At 36.2% G+C, this 21,582-nt stretch overlaps 1 protein-coding gene across 1 annotated transcript; it reads left to right on the top strand.

Annotated features, from left to right (window-relative positions):
* The first annotated feature begins 8,049 nt into the window (after positions 1-8,049).
* LOC140229781 (G-protein coupled receptor moody-like) lies at positions 8,050-13,310 on the top strand. Its single transcript, XM_072310015.1, has 2 exons — positions 8,050-8,805; positions 13,005-13,310. The coding sequence occupies exons 1-2, from the start codon at positions 8,050-8,052 to the stop codon at positions 13,308-13,310; spliced, it is 1,062 nt and encodes a 353-aa protein (XP_072166116.1).
* Positions 13,311-21,582: the final 8,272 nt, after the last annotated feature.

Raw genomic sequence — 21,582 nt, 5'->3', positions numbered from 1 at the left:
ATATACATTCTCAAGAACAGTGATTTCTTATAAAGGTCCTGTACTTTGGAATAATATGTTGGATAAGTTCAAACAGTGTTCCACTTTAAGTGATTTTAAAAGAAAGTATAAATTTTATTTATTACAGAAAAATAATATGCAATATATTATGAGGTATCTTTAAGTTTTATTGATTGCCTGTTGTTTGTTCATGTATTGTTTGTTATTGTTGTTATAGCTCATTAGCTTGTTTGTATTTGTCTTTTGAGTTTAGTACATGTAAATCTTGTCATTACTTCTCTCTATCTTATTCTTGCCATGTTCACTACTGTCTTTCTTTTTGTCTCCGTTTATGTTCTGTGATTTAAACACAATTTTTAAAATGCAAACTTGTAAGATGCAGTCCATGAAGGGTTTGACCTTTGACAGGCCAATGGCCTTTTGTCATTCCCACACATCTGCTGCAGATCTTACTGTTTTGACTGTGTTTATACTTCACTGTAACTATCCTTGTACTGCTTATGCTTTGTTTTGTGTATATTTCTGTGTTCTGTTCTGTACATTTTATGCATGCATGTATGTCTATCATTGTGGTTTTTTTTTTTTAAAGATGTGAAATAAATTGAATTGAATTGAATTGAATTGATCCGCTCTCATAACTTCTGAAAGAACAGACAAACTAAAAGACGATGAGTAAAAGTGCTGCCCTTCTTTTTTCTTAATTCAATTCAATTCATTTATTTTTCATTCTTCTTTTTCCAACAAAACATAACGCATAATATATTTGGAATTATATCATAAACATAAATATTCGACTTTGTAAAAGATAAATGATACAAATAAACAAAAGAATGCATACTGGCAAAAATAAAAGTACAAAGTTATGCTTCAGTTGAGAAAAAAAAAACTGAGAGGTCCACTAAAAAGCAAGCTTGTATGTTGTGAACCACTCAAAAAATGAACAAACTTATGAATTACTTATTTACAATACTTATCACAGATATGATTTACGACAGAACGGAACAAGACAGGAGAAATACAAAAGACATGACACGACTTGACAAAAAAGGCGGAAAGAATGGGGAGAGAGAAAGCAAAAGAAAAAGAGAGAAAGAGAATAAAAGAATGCCTACACGCTGAACTAGGGAAATGGAACAGGGGGTGATTGAGAATGTGCTTCAGAGGGCTGGTACTGCACGCAGCTGTGCAGGGATTTAATGGCTATTGCATAATAATCCATGTAATCCATTACGTGATAATGGAGTCAGCAATCGAAAGATTGGTGGATGGATGATGAACCCTGAGATTGATGAGATCTAACCAATAACGAAATACACGTATATCAAAGAGGATTTAACAGAAATGATTTCAACTTGCGCTTGAAAGAATGCAAAGAAGGGGAATTTTTTATTTCACAGCTTAATGAATTCCACAATCTAGGACCGCTGTATATAAATGTACTCTGAGCTAATAAAGTTCTCAGGAGGGGCAAATGAAACTCATTAGATTGTCTAGTGGGATAATTATGAAAAAACTGATTCCTTGGAAACATTGAATTGAAAATACATGTACTGGGAAGTGCATTTGCATTGTAATTAAACACAAACTGACCAAGCTGAAAAAAATACAAATCTTTGATTTTCGAAATCTTATATTTAGTAAACAATGGCTCTGAATGGGAACGTGGCGGGACGCCGCGTATGATACGAAGTACCTTTTTTTTGCAGTAATAGTAATTTATCTAATAAAGTTTGATGGGCACTTCCCCATGCTAGGAGTCCGTAATTAAGATACGGTAAAATCAGAGAAAAATACAAGGTCAACAAAGAGGATATTGGAATATGAGACTTGAGTCTATTTATGATACCAATATTACGTGATATGTACTAATGTTAATAATGTGCGGTCTCCATGAAAGTTTATCATCCACTGTGACACCAAGGAATTTAATATGAGATACACGTTCTAACAGAATATCACCAAAAATGTTATTTGTGCGCAAAGCTTCTACAGAATTGCTAAAAAGCATATACTTAGTTTTCTGGAGATTAAGTGATAATTTATTAGCTCTTATCCACTGAGTAACTTTTTTCAATTCGGAATTAACAATGCTTACGAGAGTATCTGGATTTCGGTGAGAAAAGAAAACATTGGAATCATCAGCAAAAAGTATAAATGAGAGTATATCAGATGATCTACAAAAGTCATTAATATGAATGATAAAAAGTAAAGGTCCTAATAAACTACCCTGTGGGACGCCACATTTAATAAATTCTAGATTTGAGTCATTCTCGTTCAGAGATACATATTGTTTTCGATTTTGTAGGTAACTCCTGAACCACTCCAAGGCCTTCCCCCGTATTCCATAATGAGACAATTTATATAATAAAATGTCATGATTTATCGTATCGAAGGCCTTGGAGAAGTCCAGGAAGTTACCAATAAGATGAGAATGATTATCAATAGTATGAGCGGCGTGGTCAATAAACTTCAAAAGGGCATGAATGGTACTGTGTTTCCGACGAAACCCAAATTGAGAATTTGTAAAAACATTATGAAAATTAAGAAAATTAATTGTTCTTACAAAGACCAATTTTTCCAAAATTTTAGATAAGGATGAAAGCAAAGAAATGGGTCTATAATTACTCACATCAAATTCATCTCCTTTTTTAAATAAAGGAAAACCTTAGCTATTTTCATAATTTCAGGAAAAACACCACTTAGTATAGATTTACTGAAAATATGTGAAAGTGGGTCAGCAATTGATGATATAATTCCCTTTAAAATAGAATTACTTAAATCATCATAACCGGCACTTCGTTTATTATTCATTGCAGTAACAATATCTATTATTTCATATTTGGTAGTTGGAACAAAAAAAAAAAGAACTAGAATTAGGTTGACCTAAGAATGTAGAAAAATGCGTATTTGACTGTGGTACTTTTTCTGCCAGATTTTCCCCAATCATTGAAAAATAAGAGTTAAGAATATTAACTTTATCATTAGGATCTTCAACAATTTTATTACCATATTTTAACTTTGTAATATTTAATTTCTTTTTTTTTATATATTCATAGCCTGCTTCAATATCTTCCATGTATTCTTTATTTCATGTTGATATTTCTCTAACTGAATCATATAATATTTCCTCTTTTCCAACCGTATAATCTTCGTTAAAATATTTTTATACGAAGTGTATTTATTTTTGGACTTCCCAGTTTTTTTTTTCATTTTGAATTTATAATATAACCTATTTTTCCTATTTATTGAACGAAAAACAGATTTTGAAGTCCATGGAAGTTTTGGAGACGTTTTATAATTAACTAACTTATCTTTTATTTTAGGAATACATTCATCTAAATATTTATTCATAATCCCTGAAAAATTTTCAAATGATGCATTTACGTCATCATTATCATAGACGCTAGACCAGTCAGCCCTATCTAACCAAGCACCAAGGCTACCCAAATTTTCTGGTGAAGCTCTACGTCTAAATGAAGGAAATTGAAACTTATTAACCAAATGTATAAGATCAAAACATGTAATAATAGGGAAATGATCAGTTATATCAGATAAAATTATAGCAGAATTCAAAATCTGCACAGAATTAGAAAAAAATATTTTCAAGGAGGGTTGCGGAGTGATTTGTGATACGAGTTGGCTTCGAAATTAGTGGCAAAAAGGAGGCTGACAAAAACATTTCAAGAAATTCTTGAGATGTGATATCATCATTGTTAATCAAATCAACATTAAAATCACCCATTATGAAAATGCTTTTACTAATAAATAAAGGACTTTTTAATAAATTTGTCATACAATTCAAAAAATCCTTGGAACTAGAACTTGGGGTCTATAAACAGTACCAATTATAATATTCTTACTTTGTGGAATACAAATTTCCACAAACAAAGTCTCTACAATTTCATTCATTACATTTAATTCATCACAAACACTAATTCAAATTTTTTTAGATAAATAAAAAGCGACTCAACCACCCGTCCTGTTTACTCTGTTATTAACAATGAATTCATAACCATTTAATGCATACGGCAAATTAACGTCAAATGATAACCATGTTTCAGTTAAGCCTATTACTGAATTTGTTGTTTATTTTGATTATCTAGTAATATCTGTAACTCATCAAAATGTTTATTAATACTCCTTATATTTAAATGTAACATAGAAAATGTACTTTGTGAAAAACTTTTTGTATAATCTTTAAACTGATCAACAGTTACATATTTAGAAGGAATTTGAGGGGAGTCATATTCAAAATCAAAATCATTATATATATCTTTTGAAGATGAGTTTACATTATTAGCAATAAGATCGTCAAAAAAGCAGACGATTGTGACTTATTCCGACTTAATTCCGAAGGGGAACATCTAAACAGATCAAAGAGTTCACCATAATCTAGGGAATCAAATGCTACATTAAGTCTATTAGCCATAACAAGAGGCATAACGTATATGAAGGCATGTCAACTGACGAGTTAGCAAAGGAATGAAAATATTTGGCACAAAAGATGCACGAGCAATTCCGGGTTCACGGATAGTACAGCGAGTATGCAAATTCTTCCAAACCACGAGAGGGAAAAATACTAATAAAATCCCTTTTGGACGCTTCTTCAGGTAACGCATATTGTATATAATATTTATGTACTAGTATTGTATGTATGTATGTGTGTATTTATTTATTTATTTATTTATTTATTTATTTATTTGTTTATTTATTCATTAATTTATTTATTTATTCATTATTGACTTTTTAGAATAATATTTTAGAGAAAAGTAATAAAGGAGGAATAATGGATGAGTACTCAATTTTAATACTCCTATGGACAGATCGAACTCCGTGGTGCTGTACTACATGTACTAATGGAACAAGCATGATAGATACAAGATTTTGTAAATTTTGGCATATGAGTGAAAATAGAATTTCCCCAAATACACTGAAAAGTCAAATATATCCAGGGGCAAACTAATTCTATATAAACTCATTTTAAGTTAAAATTCTACTTTAACAACTTATAGTGTACTATTTTCCTGGTACAGCACCATGTATACAGATGCCGGTGAATGTGTTTACTAGAAGTTAAAAGTCATTTGTTGTAGTTGTGGTTGTAATATTCCCTGTAAAGTAACATTGTTCCAGTGATATCTAAACTAATCGTCACGTTTCATATCATTGACCAATGAAATCCATTTAAAGAACAACAAAATCTACGGAAAAAGAGATAAAGCTGAGCAGTGTAACATTCTTATTGCCAAATGAGCCTTTTGTCTACACGCCCTCCTTGCACCTACCTCAGCACGCCCTCCTTTTTTTAAGTCTTATATTGTATACTCTTTGTCTGTTCTTTTAATTTTCCACGCTTAGTCATTGGATTCCAATGGGATGAATGTATAAGTATTGTCGTTTGTATAGACAAGAACCTGTAAAATTTGTTATCATGAGGAATAGAATAAATACAATGGTGTAAATTACACAATCAAGTCCTTTAAGGAAACCCGGAAGTGAAATCAAAGAGTTGAATTGAATTGAATTGAATTGAATTGAATTGAATTGAATTGAATTGAATAAGCACCGGTCTTACACTCGAGACTCGGTAAACAGTTCCAGCATATTTATTTCATATTTCACTTGAGATACATTTTATCGAAATACATTAAAAAAGAATACAAACCAAGCAAGATATACAAAATATGTTATAAATCGGGTCATGGACAGAAAGCGTGTCAGCGTATATAATGTACATAAGACAATATTCTCTACAACTTGTGAAATATGATGGAACCGCAAAAGCAAAGCTTGTAAACACAGGTTCCGATGAACTACTGAGTCTCTCTCTCTCTCCCTCTCTCTCTCTTCTTTTTTCTTTTTTCTTTCTTTCTTTTTTCTTTCTTTCTTTCTTTGCTTAGCTGATAAAACCCAGAAGTGGCACCAGTGATATTATAACCCCCCCCCCCTTGCTTTTAAAAACGTGGCGCCGGCCATGAAGAGAAGAAAACCTAATAGTGTGAATCCATTCTAAAATATACTTTTCGATTTTATCCCCTCGTTTTTACTGAAGCTTACAGTATTTTAAATGAGTTTTGGTCTTGCAAATTGCAACATCTACGGTGCATACAAGACATTTTCTTGTACGTTTTCAACCCTCTTGGTCATTGCTGATACACAAAGCTACTGATAACAAAGTGGATACACATAAATAGAAATACGTTAATCTAGCTAAAAACTCTTCAATGAATGACTTTATACCTGCCTTCTGTAACCACTAATGATTATGCAGAACGCCATGACCGTCTTTCATATAGAATCTAACGTCATTTCATAATAGTCGTATCAAAACTAGCCCATCCAGACTCCGTGCGTGACCACACTTGTGTAACTTGTGTGCAACTTTATATAATCTAAATATAAAACTATTATTATAATGACCACAAAGGCACCGAAGTATGATAACAAACAAAAAAACGAAAACAGAACAAAACACAAAAACACAAAAAAGGACAAAAACAAAAACAAAAAATACAAACAAAAATGTATAATAACAACAATAACACATGATAAATGATTTGAGCTCTTCCAGACTAGCCCAGGAAGAACAAAAAATGAGGCATGTCACCATTTCTTCTTGTTCTGGTGAAAAACTCCAAGGTTTATAACATAACATGTGAATTCCTCTTCTATGCTATGTGGTACTATATAGGATCGAATCGGATCGAAGTACGGATAACATTACCTTCAGCAACCTACGCAATCTTTAAAATCAAGGCACGCTCTGACTTCGACCGTGAGTACGGTGTTCGGGTGTTAGTGACAGTACTATAGGCCTGTACATGACTCGTGGAAAGTTGTACATAATTTTTGACATTTCAACCAAGTTTACTATTTCCCCACTCACAAAATGATGTCAAAACGGCAATTTAACTCATGTTTATTTTCGAATAGTACAATAAAGGGAAACATAACTAAAGTGCCAAATGTTCAGATGCAATGTGTCAAGAAAATAGCAATATCAAAAGTATTGCCTTATTTGAATTTATAACTGTGTTGTATAGCATTGCTGCTGATGCTTAATTGGAAATAATGATATTGTCAAGTAAGCTGCATTATGTATGATTTGTCAAGTAGAGCCTTGAAGGGCTTCTAGACCGGCTTCGAGAAAGTTATTTGAGCATCGATCTTTTAGGAGTAAAATAGGGGGGGGGGGGGAGGTAGTTTCAAGCTGAGTTTCTGATTAGACATGGCTCTTGATCAAGCTGCTAGCCAGCTCAGCAATGCGCTATTGTTCATATTTTTTCCCGATCATGTGCCACTAACCTTTGTATTTGTAACAAATATTGACAGGCAGCGGCAGCTGTGAATTACTTAAAAAGAAATCAGTAACATGGCAAAATTCTGGTCGCCGTTATTATTGCGGTTCATATATCTGGGGGAAATGTATTACAGTTAAACAAACAAACAAACAAACAAACAAACAAGCAGACAAGCAGACAAGCAGACAAACATGTGGGCATGCATGACAGGATGGCCCGCAACTTTCTTTTTTTTCCGAAAAAAAACCCCAAAGCCTTGTTGGTCTAGATATGAAAAATTAACAGGATTTACAGCCAAACAACCTTTGGCCACCTCAACATCCCGTAAAGTGTGACGGCCGCCATGTAGTGGTTTATGGCACTGATCTACACACGTTGGTTGTCAAACGTGATCCAATCTCAGTTGTCTCATTTACAGTTATTCAGTACTTTTCCCTACTATACGTGGTAAGTGGTATATATTCCGACTCGGTTGTATATATACGCTGTGCATCTATGTGCATCTTACCCCCTGTTTTACTGGGAAAAGGGAAATTAGAAAGTCCCTATCTAATGGACTTCTTGGTGGTGTTGATTTCGTCTGTCCTGGTGACTGTGGGTGACGTGAATAAATACTACATGTACTTGGTTGACGAACGAAGGCTCCATTTCTTCCTACATGTGAAGAATTAAACTTTGAGAAAAAAAAAACTTGGCAGGGAATTATTGTAAAAGAATAGGATGACGGATGAAAGTTGCTGGACTAATTATGGCAGATGATCACAATTACACAATCAGTGACGATAATGATGTCGATGTCGATTTTACAAACTACGGTGGGAGGATCGCGATATCCACGTATTTCATCGCGGTATGCCTATTTGGGCTGGTCGGCAACCTGATGGTAGTCACAGCCGTGATCAACTTCACGAAGATGCGATCCGTCACCAACGTCTTCATCTGCAGCCTGGCGGTCAGTGATATCGCCACCTGTCTGGTGATCCCGTGGATAGTGGTGGGTATCTTGTCTCCCACAGGATGGCCGTTGTCCGACTGGTTCTGCGTGACGATCGCCATCGCACGAGACGTCACGCTCGGGAGCAGCGTCTGGCATCTCGTGGCCATCGGGGTCAATCGCATGGTCCTCGTCACGATGTCGCCCGTCGTCTACCAACGAATCTATCAGCGCGGTCTGATCACGGCCATGATTGCAGCCACCTGGCTCATACCCTTCATCGTCGTCATCATCCCGTACATCAGCGGCGCCATCACGCTGGGCTTCGACCACGACACGAAACTATGCAGCGACCTCGAGCGCGACGCCAGCGGGAGGGAAACCACTCTCCTTGCCTACATCGAAGGCATCTTCCTGTCCTGTCTTCCACTGGCCATCGTTCTCTCCTCCTACATTCGCATCTTCTTCTTCGTAAAGCGTCATCTACGGCGACGAAGCCAGGCACAGATAGACCTCGGTCCGTCCCCTGGCGTTTCCCGATCAGAGTCCTTTGACGTGGTGGAGAGTAAGGTACGTATTAACATGCTGTTTCCTTTGCTTACCGACATCATAAAATGGTTGATTGTGCGTTTTCATTTTCATCCAACAACAAAAAATAGCACACAAAGACAAAAGCGTGTAGCTTCATTTTGTTAAACTGACCAATGCAACAAAAGTCCAGACAACGTAGACATGATGCTTTCTTTGGTTTTCTTCATAAACAGGAAATGTCTCATGGCAATAGTAATGGCTCGAGCCATGCATGTGTAACTAGCATTTATCATGACGCTCAATGTAAACATGATATTCATATTATACATGTTATGTACACATACATATTAATTTGAGCAATTGGTTTGAGATTTGCCATACATTTTCACAATAACATTATGTACAATAAACGTGCAAGACATCATTTTTGAGTTGTTGATGTTGGTGATACACAACATTCTGTTCATGAAGCAAATGGAAATATCTGCCCAGAAAAAAGAATATGTGATATATACATATATATATATATATATATATATATGCCATTATTTGTGTGTGTGTGTGTGTGTGTGTGTGTGTGTGTGTGTGTGTGTGCAAACGGTATTTACCACTAATAACATTACGAAGAATCCTTTCTTCACTTTAAGCGGTAAAATATCAAGAATAAATTACAACTAGCAAGAACTGAGAATGTGTGAAATATGAGGCGATCTTTAAAAAGAAACAGCTTGTTAATCAATGAATATACTCCAACACAATAAGAGGATGCTTGAGAAGACTCTGTGAAATATAGTCCAGCGGATATAGAGCAATATAGTGAATCATGCACATTATGGTAAAAGCACCATATTTGGTACACATGTACATGATGCCAATACAAGTCATCTCTGATTCTGCCTGTGGCGGCCGCGGCGGCCATTTTTCAAAATGGCCGCCATGTGACATAGCAATGCTGTGTATTTTGGAAACTATAAGTCCGATTGTTGTGATTCTTCTACCAAAGTATATGTTTTCAGGGTCAAGGATTCCAATGAAATAATTTTTGAGAGGATAAAACCATGGCAACCTACTTATTAACGGCCATATTGAAAAAAACATGGCTGCCGCTCTACATTCTATTCATATATCCTGAAAACCGATGGATGCATCTTCATGATTCTGGTACAAAAATGTGTTTTTGAGGTTAAATTATAGAAATGGATACATCTTTTCGTGTATACAACCATCATATCCTATAATTTTGGCTGCCATTTTAACCCTATAAACCCCAAGCTATTTTGACCTCTTCCAGGCCCAAGGGGGGGGGGGGCATATGACTTCTTTATTATATGATGTATGACCGTCATATTTTGCACATGGGTAGAGCAACTCATACTCTACATGACCGAATTTTTGAAATTTCTCAAGGTCATCAACTGACGTTGCTATTCACCAAAATATAAAGAAATACATATGAAATACGCTAAAATCATGTTTTTTTCTTTTTATTTCTTTATCCCCAGTATATGTTTTTTTTTATCTTATATCAATCATTTTCATATTCACCACTTCAGACATAAAATTGTGAAGATCATGTTTTTCACATACACTGTACACACAGAAATCCAATAGAGGAAGTTGAGCAATATTTTCCAAAATGCTTACAAAGTTAACTATGCCCAGATGTTCCACACTAGAATACTAAAAATGAGTGAACAAGTAATATTGTTGACCCCTAAAAAAAAACGTTTACACCAGAATCAATCCACAATGGGCATCCCGCTTTCATAACATGAAACTGGAGGGAGGCCACATTTATTAAATGGCCGCCAAAACAAAGGATGTGATGAACCTATTCACTTTGCTAAAACATCATTATATTGAAAACCTTCACCCCAAAACTATACTTTAACACTTGAATCGTGATTATGTATCTTTTGAGTTCGAAGACATACAATATTCATCATCCCTTGTATGGCAGCCATATTTATTAAAATGACCGCCAAAACGTAGGATGAAACGATTCATATTCATTTACTGTTGAATTTATCGGAATCCTTGACCCTGATAACATATAAGTTGGTACTAGAGTCATGACCCTTTGTCCATGCGTTTTAAAGGGATGGTGCAGTATTGGTGGAGATGAGAATTGGGCTTCTAACTTTTTGCGAGATAACAAGAAAACACTTATGATAATCTGTACAGAGCATACCATTTTAAGAGGAATTCAAAGCTTATTTGATTAAAATCGGGTTTGGAATGACTGAAACATCCAAAAACAAAGTAAAACAAAGCGATCGTAATAAAGTGCGGGTCCCACACTTTATCGAAATCGCTCTTTTTTTTTGATATCTCAGCCATTTCAAAACCAATATTCATCAAATAAACATTGAATTCCTCATAGAATTACATGCTCTTTCTTATTTCATAAGAGATTTCTCATTATCTCACCAAAAAATGTTAGAAACCTGATATTAGGTTTCAACCAAACTATACGATCCCTTTAAGGATATGTTGTATCTAGCATGGTGGCCATATTTTTCAAAATGGCCTCCAATAAGTAGGTTGCCATGGTTTTATCCATTCAAAAATTATTTTATTGGAATCCTTGACCCTGAAAACCTATACTTTGGTACAAGAATCACCAGAATCGGACTTATACTTTCCAAAATACATAGTATTGCTATATCACATGGCGGCCATTTTGAAAAATGGCCGCCACGGCCACCAAAGAGAGAATCAGAGTGGCTTCCATATCAGAAATGACTTGTATTGGGATCATGTACATGTGTACCAAATATGGTGCTTTTACCATTAAGTGCATGATTTTTTCTATATCCGCTGGACCAATAGAGGAGAGTTTATTCAAAGGGAATGGAAAGATCACATCAACGAATTTGTATATCATGTGTGCTTGTGATTGATATTACGACATTGTCATGATAGTGGAAGCAAGGGAAATCTGCACCTTGTATCTATACCACTTTTCATTATACGTCTGACTTCATTAATATCTATTTTTCTATTTGTTTGATTGATCTCGTTTAAGTTAATCTGAATGTGGGCGGGCTAATTGCCTCAAATCTAATGGAGTGATTTGTTGCTTACAATGCGCCTTCATTGAAAGTACAGTTCGACCTCGATTATCCGGCCCCCTTTCATCCGGAAATCTCTATTATCCGGACGCGTTCACGTAGTGAAGGACTTTTTTTTTCATCCAAAAATTGAGAAAAAAACAGTGATTTTGAAACATCTTTTCATGATCTATTTCACTAATTTCATTTGATGTGCATGATAGGTTTTTCAATATCTAATGAGGTAAAACATGTATGATTTTCACATAAAGATAAACTTTATTTTTGTGAAGAAGGGACTACAATTTTCCGCAGGCTAGCATAGATTACACCACCGTTGCGGGGTTCCTTAGGATCAGTGATCACGGTGATAGGCGCTCGGTCGTATTTCGGCTGTGAAATAATGCCTGGTTATGCAAAGTCTTTTTGCATGACCGCTGTGATGATTACTATTGCATATGTTCAACGGAATAGTGCAAGGAAGCGAGATCCTCTTTTCCCCTAAGGGAGGTCAAATCATAGAAGAATTGTGGCGGAAACCAGAATCTAGAGCTGATATGTATAATAGTTACTCTTGAAATTTCCTGCTAAGTCTAACACATCGGAATTGTTTCCAAAAGAATGATAAGAATACAAAATTAATCATTAAAATAAGATGATCTCAATATCTATGTCATGTATTTGCTGCAACTATTTGAACAGACACTTCACGGTTTAATGGAGATCATTGAATTACACGTAGGTATTGCGTTGCAGTTTCTGTCGAATGCCGTCCTTGTTCGTGACGTCATAGGAAAACATCACAAATTAACAATGACTATGTTATATTCATGATTTTTTTCCAATTTGTTTTCTTTGTTTTCTTCTTTACAAAACATGGACACACATGCAACATGCGCGTGCACACACACACACACACACACACTCACTCACAAGAGCAGGTATTCAAGGCCAACGTTTGTGTTCGGTATGCTCACTGCATGTCGTAAGGAGGATTTTTTGATAAAAATATATAGTTGCACTAATTTGTTGATGAGTGTTTTGTAAAAAGAAAAAAAAAATCCTTCTGCCCGGCTGTACCATTCAAGTTGTTACAGTGAATGCCATAGATTTCATTCATATCATATTTTCTGTCAAACTCTTTCCATTTTCCTCCTCTATCGTTCCCCAAAATCCACCACGAAGAGATCGAGAAGAACCCGGCAAATGTACGAGATGGATTCCCGCATCACCAAGAACTGCTTCTTCGTGGTCCTAGGATTCCTCCTCTGCATCATCCCATACGGTGTGTGCATCTTGGCCCAGTTTGGCTTCCGGGGGGTTCCCCTGGCCATGGTGTTCCTTCTCCTCAACGCTTGCCTCAACCCAGTCATCTACGGCACCAAGCACCCACACTTCAAGACCGCCCTCCTCAACATCATCCAGGCGAGGTTCAGCCGCGACTCCAACATCATCGTCACCCCTGGTGGTACCTCTCAAGCTGGCAAGTGAACCACGGCCACGCCCAGTCTAATATCCCAGAGTGAAGCAAACATCGTGAACGGGTGACTCTGAATACCTCTGACGACTGTACAGGAGAACTGTATCACAAGGGTTCATTTTATTTCACCACGGGTCACTCCACTTCTTGCTCAGTCAGTGGCTGTTCTTCTGTGAGTTCGTGTAGCCTGTTATCACGAGAGATAGAAAAGGGCTCTCAGCAAAGGTTGAAACAGTTCTTTTCCTCTCCATTGCGCTATTTCCTGTAGACCCCAGTGTAAAAATCACCTAGCAGCAAAACTCCATCTTACAGAAGAGCCTGTCGATTTCTCACACGTGCACGTTAGACAAATCGCTTATGAAAGCCTAGTGTTATTGTCATTAATACCCTGAAAGTTGACAAAGAAAAAGTTCAAGCAAAAAGTTGACAATAAAATCTTGTATAACGTAGGCCTATCAGAGAAAGAGGAGTGGAATTAAAAGTGTTCCCCTTATTTCTCCCCCTCCTCTTTCTCCTCCTCGTCCTCCTCCCACAAACTCACAAAGTCTGTCGTTTGTCGGATTCCTAAGGATTATCTGATCTTTGTACACTCAGCAAAAAAAAAGAAAGAAAGAAAGAAAGTAAGCACTTTTTCAAGTTTATTTTTCTCATAGACTATTTCGCTAAAAGTTAATGTATTATTTACAATATTAAAGAGGATGGCTAGTAACTGATCTGTAGGAATCAGTTGGAATGCTGGGGGATGATTGTTGCAATCCTTGCGGGATTCATTTAAGAGTGTATTATATGTCTATTGTTGTGTGACAATTATTATTTGCTTCAGAATTGTCCCATATTCAAGAAATGTGCAGTTACTCGTTAACGATCGCCCCGTCACTGTACAGGCATGCTAATCTGGAAACATTAAACTGCACATTACTTGAATATGAGACCATTCTGAAGCAAATAAATGTCACCAAACAATAGATATGATTATAATGTTCTCTTAAATGAATCCCACGAGGATTGGAACAATCATCCCCCAGCATTCCTACTGATTCCCACTGATCAGTTACTAGCCATCCCCTTTAAAGGTATTTGGCTATCAATCTGGTAGGTCATCAAAAAGGGAGATTTTAAGCATCAGTGAACACCTTTGTTTTTCTCTTCCAGGGCACAAAAGTAAAAATTGCAAAACTGATCAAGTTGTCATTCATGCGTATGTGCTCTCCCATAGAACAATAAGAACAAACAACACATCTCACACAAAACGAAACATGAATTAAGTTGCAAAAATAGACCTTTGATCTCTATGATATCTTTAAAGCCAAAATGATCAGTGAAGCCTAAAAAGGGAGGAAAATACAAAATCTTTTGTCAAATCTAAATTCAATTGAAATACAAGAAGACCTAATAATTGATAAAAATTGGTAGAAATTTGAGGGTTATTTTAAATCAGCAAATTGTGAATAATGTTTTGTTATTGAATTTGTCTTATGAATTTTTAAATTGCTAGATTAACAGAATTAAATAAAGAAATTCTGCTCATTTAATCATCTTTATGCTAATTATTCCCTTATGTCATTTGAAGTTTGACTTGACAGAAAATTCTTATTTTCCCCTTTAGTTCCCCACTTTGCTTTTCTTAGAGGTTATAAAGAGATAAAGAGAACGAAAGCTTATTTTTGCTATTTCATTCACGTCTTTCATTGTGTTAAAGTACTCTTTTGTTATTAATGTTATCGTGAAGGGCATTTGCAAATAAAAGAGCACATGCCAGCAGTTTTTGCAATTTTTTATTTTGTGTCTGGGAGGACAAAAACGGATCTGCTCACTTATGCGTAAAGCTTTCATTTCAATTAACCTATTAGCTTAATAGCCAATGAAATTACCTTTAATATGGTATATAATACATTAAATCATATCAAAATCTTCTACGAAAAATATGACCTCAAAATAGTGTTTACTTACGTTTCTTGCTGTGTGTATTAAGTTGATCAAAAACAAAACTTCTTCTCAGTGTATAATGAGATAGGTTGTTTATCACACAACGGGTTTGAAGGTCAGAATGATAAATTTTCACTCAGTCTGAAATTTTGTTGCGTTACTCTGTCATCTGTTAGCCTTTGTATTAGTTATGCGATTCTGCTGGAGATAATCCGTAGGTTAAAATTTCATATGACCAGGAATTTACTGATCAATAATCGTTTTGACTGTGTGGTAGTCGCGTTTTCATCTTGATTCTATTTCAAATTAATTTTAATCACCATGTATACGCAAAGAAAAAGCCAGGGGAAGGTATTTGGAAACTACGTTGAGTAATGTTCTTGTGATCCGCTCTCATAACTGTTGATAGAACAAACAAACTACAGGACGATGAGTAAAAATTCTGCCCTTCTTTTTCTTCCAAACCACGAGAGGGAAAATACTATAATATTATTTGGACGCTTCTTCAGATAACGTAAATTGTATACTACATGTATATTTATTTATATATTTATTTATTATTGAATTTTTAGAACAATATTTCAGAGCAATTCAGTAATAAAGGAGGAATAATTGATGAGTACTCAATATACTCCTATGGACAGAAGTCCTTGGTGTTTTACTTTTAATCGAACAAGCATGATAGATACAAGATTTTATAAATTTTGATATATAGGTGAAAATAGAATTCCCCCAAACACACTGAACAGTCAACTATCCAGGGTCAAATTAATTCTATATAAATTCATTGAAAGATAAAATTCTACTTTTAGTGTACTATTTTCCGGGTATAGCACCATGTATACATGTGTCGGTGACTGTGTTTACAAGTCCACCAGGATAAACATGTGGATTGAGTGAAGGCAACAATATTGATAGAACACATCAGCGAAAGTTTAGGGGAAATCGGACAATCCGTTCAAATGTTATGAATTTTTTAAGTATTAAGTAGTGACTGCTTGATGAGAAGACTACAATAGTGTGTGATGTCACATGCGTACAACGATATAAGAAAAATAAAAAGAGAATTTCACAAAACTTTACTTTTTTAATAAAGTGCACATTTCTTTGACTTTTTAACTGATGTATGTTAGGGTAATATTATTCCCCCTGCTTTCTGAAAAAGAGAAGTCAAATGTTATGCGAGAAAAGTGAAAAATGTGTTGAATTTTCTTTATTTTTTTCTTTATATCGTTGTACACATGTGACATCACAAGCTATATTAGTCTTCTCATCCAGCCGTGACTGAGCAGAAACTTCAAAAATTCATAACTTTTGAACAGATTGTTCGATTTTCCTCAAACTTTTGCTGATGTGTTCTGCTAATATTGCTGCATTCACAAACCCCACATGTGTCTATGAAGGTGAACTTGTCCTTTAACACGAGTCATTTGTTGTAGTAAATTGTGTGGTTGCAATATTCTATGTAAAGTAGCATGTTTATGTTCCAGTGATATCTAGACTAATCTTCACGTTTCATATCATTGACCAATGAAATCCATTTGAAGAACAACAACAAAATCTACGGGAAAGCTGAAAGAGAAAAACTGAGCATTGTGTCATTCTTATTGCCAAATGAGCCTTTCGTCTACAAGCCCTCTTTGCACCTTCCTCAGCCCGCCCTCCTTTTTTAAAGTCTTATATTATATACTCTATGTCTGTACTTTTAATTTTCCACGCTTAGTCATGGGATTCCAATGGGATGAATGTATCAAGGAGCTACTACAGACATGGAGTCCCATCAAGCCAACCTTCTTTGATCTAGCTTCGATGCCGCTTCGACGAACGCGCGTATACGCAGCGGGGAGCCGAGCGTGATTTACGACATCTGTGTCCACGTCCGTGGCATAATCGCCCGGGTTTGGCGTTTCTATCGCACGCTTTGGTGGTTTCCGCACTGCGTTGTGATAAACATTACGGAGCGATCGCGTTTTCATCGGGGAAAACCCACTAGTAATCCGTAATTCGGAAATGTGTGTTTGAAGGAGGAAGTGCGGAATTGGTTGATATTTGTGCGGTTTCTGGGAGACACTGCATAATGCATGCGATCCATCGCGTTCGAACTGCTTGATTTTGCTTGTTCAATTCGTTGTGTACCGTCCAAACATTTGTTCGATATGGCGGGTTTTGACGATATTGCGGAGAGTGAATTGTGTAACCTGTTAGAAATCGAACAGTTGGAATTGGTTCCCGATGATTCTGAGATTGATTCAAACAGAATGTCGATTTTCATTGTATTTTTGGCCTCCCCAAATCGGTCTTTATACACCAATTCTACACTACAGTACAGCACTACAGCTACAAGTACCCACCTGCATGTTTTCGTGTCCGTAGTTGTGAAAATATGAGGGAAAGCAAGGAGCTACTACAGTACTATTACTAAAAAAAAACTAGCTCCTAGGGGAAAGGAACAGACCATGGCATGGGATGGAAAGGCAAAGGAGAAAGCCGAAACGGCTTAAAGGTCAAGTTTACCTTTGGGAGCAGTGATTTCAAAAAATTTCAAAATATCACATTTGATGCATATGTGTAGGTCTGTTATATCACAAAACATCCTACCATATAAAATTTTCTCAATAAAGCCTAAAATATAAGGAGATATCAGTGTTTTTCTCAATAAACCGTAACTGTAGACGGTTTAGTCTGGAAACATTTTTATTATAACTATTGTTCACATTTTGTGTATGTAGCAACACTTAACATCAATTATACGGATTCAAATTTTTACAGTGGTTGTTTCTATCCCTAACTCAAATTTTAGAACCATTTTAAAGCACTAATGCTGGGTTTTTGTTTCATGCGCAAATGGTAAATTATGCCTTTAAATTTACTGATTTAAGTTTCAACTCTAAGACTAAGATCTAGATCTAGTTAAGAGTTTCATTGGTGACTTGGCTTGGGAAAACATGACAAAATGAGATTCTACTGTATTACCTGAAATGTTCGCGCTTTTATTTTCGCGAATTTCGTGAGTTAAGACATGACTGAGTATCACATATTTATTTTATCAAGCTTCTTACTCCAAATTTTGATCTATAGTAAACTAAGTAACAATTTAGTTTTATTCTTATTCTTAGACTTAAGCTAAATCTTAAGACTAAAGTTAATTAATCGTGATGAACGGATAATCGTATTCGTAATCAAGTCTGAGTCTGGGCAGAGATCAAAACTTTGTCATGAATTGACGACTAACACAAATATGAACAAATGGGACTGTACGAAGACGTGAGCAGACGACAGTGTCGCCCACCGTCAGCTCACTTCCAATGCATTTTAATATGTGTTGGCACCTGTTGGTACTCTTATGCTCGGTTGCATTCGAAAGGTTGAAGTATCCTCTTTCGAACGAAATTTCTTTAAAAGTTCCCACAAAAGTAATGTTTCATGCAGAGGAATTTAAAAAGCGAAGGTAATATGGATCGTATTCGTAATCAAGTCTGAGTTTGGGCAGAGATCAAAACTTTGTCATGAATTGACGACTAACACAAATATGAACAAATGGGACTGTATGAAGACGTGAGCAGACGACAGTGTCGCCCACCGTCAGCTCACTTCCAATGCATTTTAATATGTGTTGGCACCTGTTGGCACTCTCATGCTCGGTTGCATTCGAAAGGTTGAAGTATCCTCTTTCGAACGAAATTACTTTAAAAGTTCCCACAAAAGTCATGTTTCATGTAGAGGAATTTAAAAAGTGAAGGTAATATGGCATGTTTTTATACATATTTCATCATAACTCACCCATCTCAGGTCCAAATTTCGCGAAATAACGACTACCAGATTCGAAATTTCGTTGTGGATTCGATGATTTCGATTGCGCATACTAAAATGGCTGACTTATGGACTGCGCATGCACAAAAGAGACGTGTGTTTGTTTCGACAATTTTTACTCTCCTCCACTAACGGACAGAGCTGCGGCATCGAACTTGATCTTGAAAGCGCGCTGCAGCTGTCACCGGGGGCAAGATTTTGGTGATAACGTCGCTGCGGCACTTTGAAGTTAAGCGCGTTGCGTAAAGAGTTCGGTCGTAAATTACTCTGTTGGGACTCCATGTCTGTAGTAGCTCCTTGAATGTATAAGTCAGGGCCGGCAAAGTGTTTTCAACAGTGTAGGGGTCCACTTCCGGGTTTCATGAGCTACTAAATGTCTTCAGAGAAAACACATAACCTTACCGCCGCAATACTTGAAGATCTCTATCTATTTCTATTTTAGTGCCACTTACGTACTTCCGGGTTGAAAAAGTGTGGGGGCCCAAAGTGATAACACCTTATGTATTCCTTTATATGGTGCACAAAAAGTGTGGGGACCCTAGCCCCCACGGCCCCACGGCTGCGCCGACCCTGTAAGTATTGTCGTTTGTATAGACAAGAACCTGTAAAATTTGTTATCTTGTGAAATAGAATAAATACAATAGTGTAAATTACACAATCAAGTTTCCACTTTATTATGCGTACTATTTTGTAGCGGGACGCCATCAATAGAGCTGCATGGAACAGAAATCTGTGAAATGTTTCCCCTCCGAATGAGTAGAAATGCCTCTACTGAGAGCGACGTGATTAGAACCATGATTAAAACGGACTAAAGGCCGGCGGAACGGGGGGGGGGGGGGGGGGACTCGGGTCCCCATTCCCAATGATTGTGCGAAAAACAAACAAACAAACAAACAGGTGACTTGTTTGTTTGTTTGTTTGTTTTCTTTTCTTTTCTTTTCTTTCTTGCACAATACATGGGAATGCGTGTAACGACTTTGCACCCCCACTCTTTTAACCCCGGAAGTGGCACCAGAACAAAAAGCTTTTGCCGATAGAGGGTTGCACCAGAGGGATTCTGGCGGGGGTAAGAAAACCTTTGAGGAAACCCGGAAGTGGAATATAAACTGCACCCCCCCCCCCCCCCCGCACTTTTAAAATCGTGGCGCCGGCCACTAATGAAACACATTTATATCACAACAGTGAAAATTAGAGAAGAAATATTGTGAATAGGGGCAACAGATCTAAAATACACTTTCGAGTCTATCCCCCGTTCTAACTGAAGTATATAGTATTATAAATGAGATTTGGCCTTGAAATTGCAACATCTACGGCACATACAGGACATTTTCTTCGTACCTTTTCAACCCTCTTGGTTAGTGCTGATACACAAAACTACTGATAACAAAGTGTATACACATAAATAAAAATACGTTATTCTAGATAAAAGCCCTTTAATGCTAATGACTTTATATCTCCCTTCTTTAACCATCAATGATTATGCAGAACGCCATTAGCGTCTTTCATAGAATATAACGTCATAATTATCATAATAGTCATATGAAAACTAGCCCAACCAAACGTCGTGCGCGACAGTATAGTGTACAGCAACAGGGCTATATAGTGTATACTTATCAAAACGTTCAATGTTCTTTGGAGCACGTTGTGTTGTATGGCAGTTATTTATGATATAAATGATTCACCAGTATCTTTGCTGGGGAAAAAGGCATACCTCATCTTGAAACTTCGTGAATTGCACATATGTATATAATAACTTGCAACTATATATAAGCTATACATAAAACTATTATTATAATGACCGAAAAGGCACCGAAGTATGTTAACAAACAAGAAAACGAAACAAAAAAACAATAAAATATAAAAACACAAACAAAATAAACCAAAGGTAACAACAACAGTAACACATGATAAATGATTAAAGCTCTCCCAGACTAGCCCAGGAAGAAATAAAAAAAAAAGAAAAAAAAAAAGAATGAGGCATGTCACCGCTTCCTCGGCAGTCTGTTCTGGTGAAAACCTCAAAAGTTTACAACATGAGAATTCATTTTCTATGCTATGTGGTACTAGGATCAAATCAGATCAAAGTACGGATATCATTACCTTCAGCAATCTACGCAATCTTTAAAATCAAGGCACGTTCTGACTTCGACCGTGAGTACGATGTTCGAGTGTTAGTGACAGTACTTATTGGCCTATACATGACTCGTGGAAAGTTGTAGATTATTTTTCAAATTTCAACCAAGTTTACTATTTCCCCACTCACAAAAGGAGGAGAAAAAGGCAATTTAACTCATGTTTATTTTCGAATAGTACAAAAAAGGGAAACATAACTAAAGTGCCAAATGTTCAGATACAATGTGTCAAGAAAATAGGAATATAAAAGGTATTGCCTTATTTGAATGTATGCCTGTATTGTATTGCTGCTGATGCTTAATTCGTAATAATGCTATCATCAAGTAAAGCTGCATTATGTATGATTTGTCAAGTAGAGCCTTGAAGGGCTTCTAGACCGGCTTCGAGAAAATTATTTGAGCATCGATCTTTTAG

Source organism: Diadema setosum, chromosome 6, assembly GCF_964275005.1.
Source record: "Diadema setosum chromosome 6, eeDiaSeto1, whole genome shotgun sequence".
Classification (NCBI taxonomy): Eukaryota; Metazoa; Echinodermata; class Echinoidea; order Diadematoida; family Diadematidae; genus Diadema; species Diadema setosum.
This window is presented reverse-complemented; position numbering and strand designations above follow the sequence as displayed.

Bases quoted from the DNA above. Each gene is read 5' to 3' on its own strand.
- LOC140229781 (XM_072310015.1), top strand. From the start codon at position 8,050: ATGGCAGATGATCACAATTACACAATCAGTGACGATAATGATGTCGAT. The intron at 8,806-13,004 runs GTACGTATTAAC...TCCACCACGAAG, and splicing joins TTGACGTGGTGGAGAGTAAG to AGATCGAGAAGAACCCGGCA.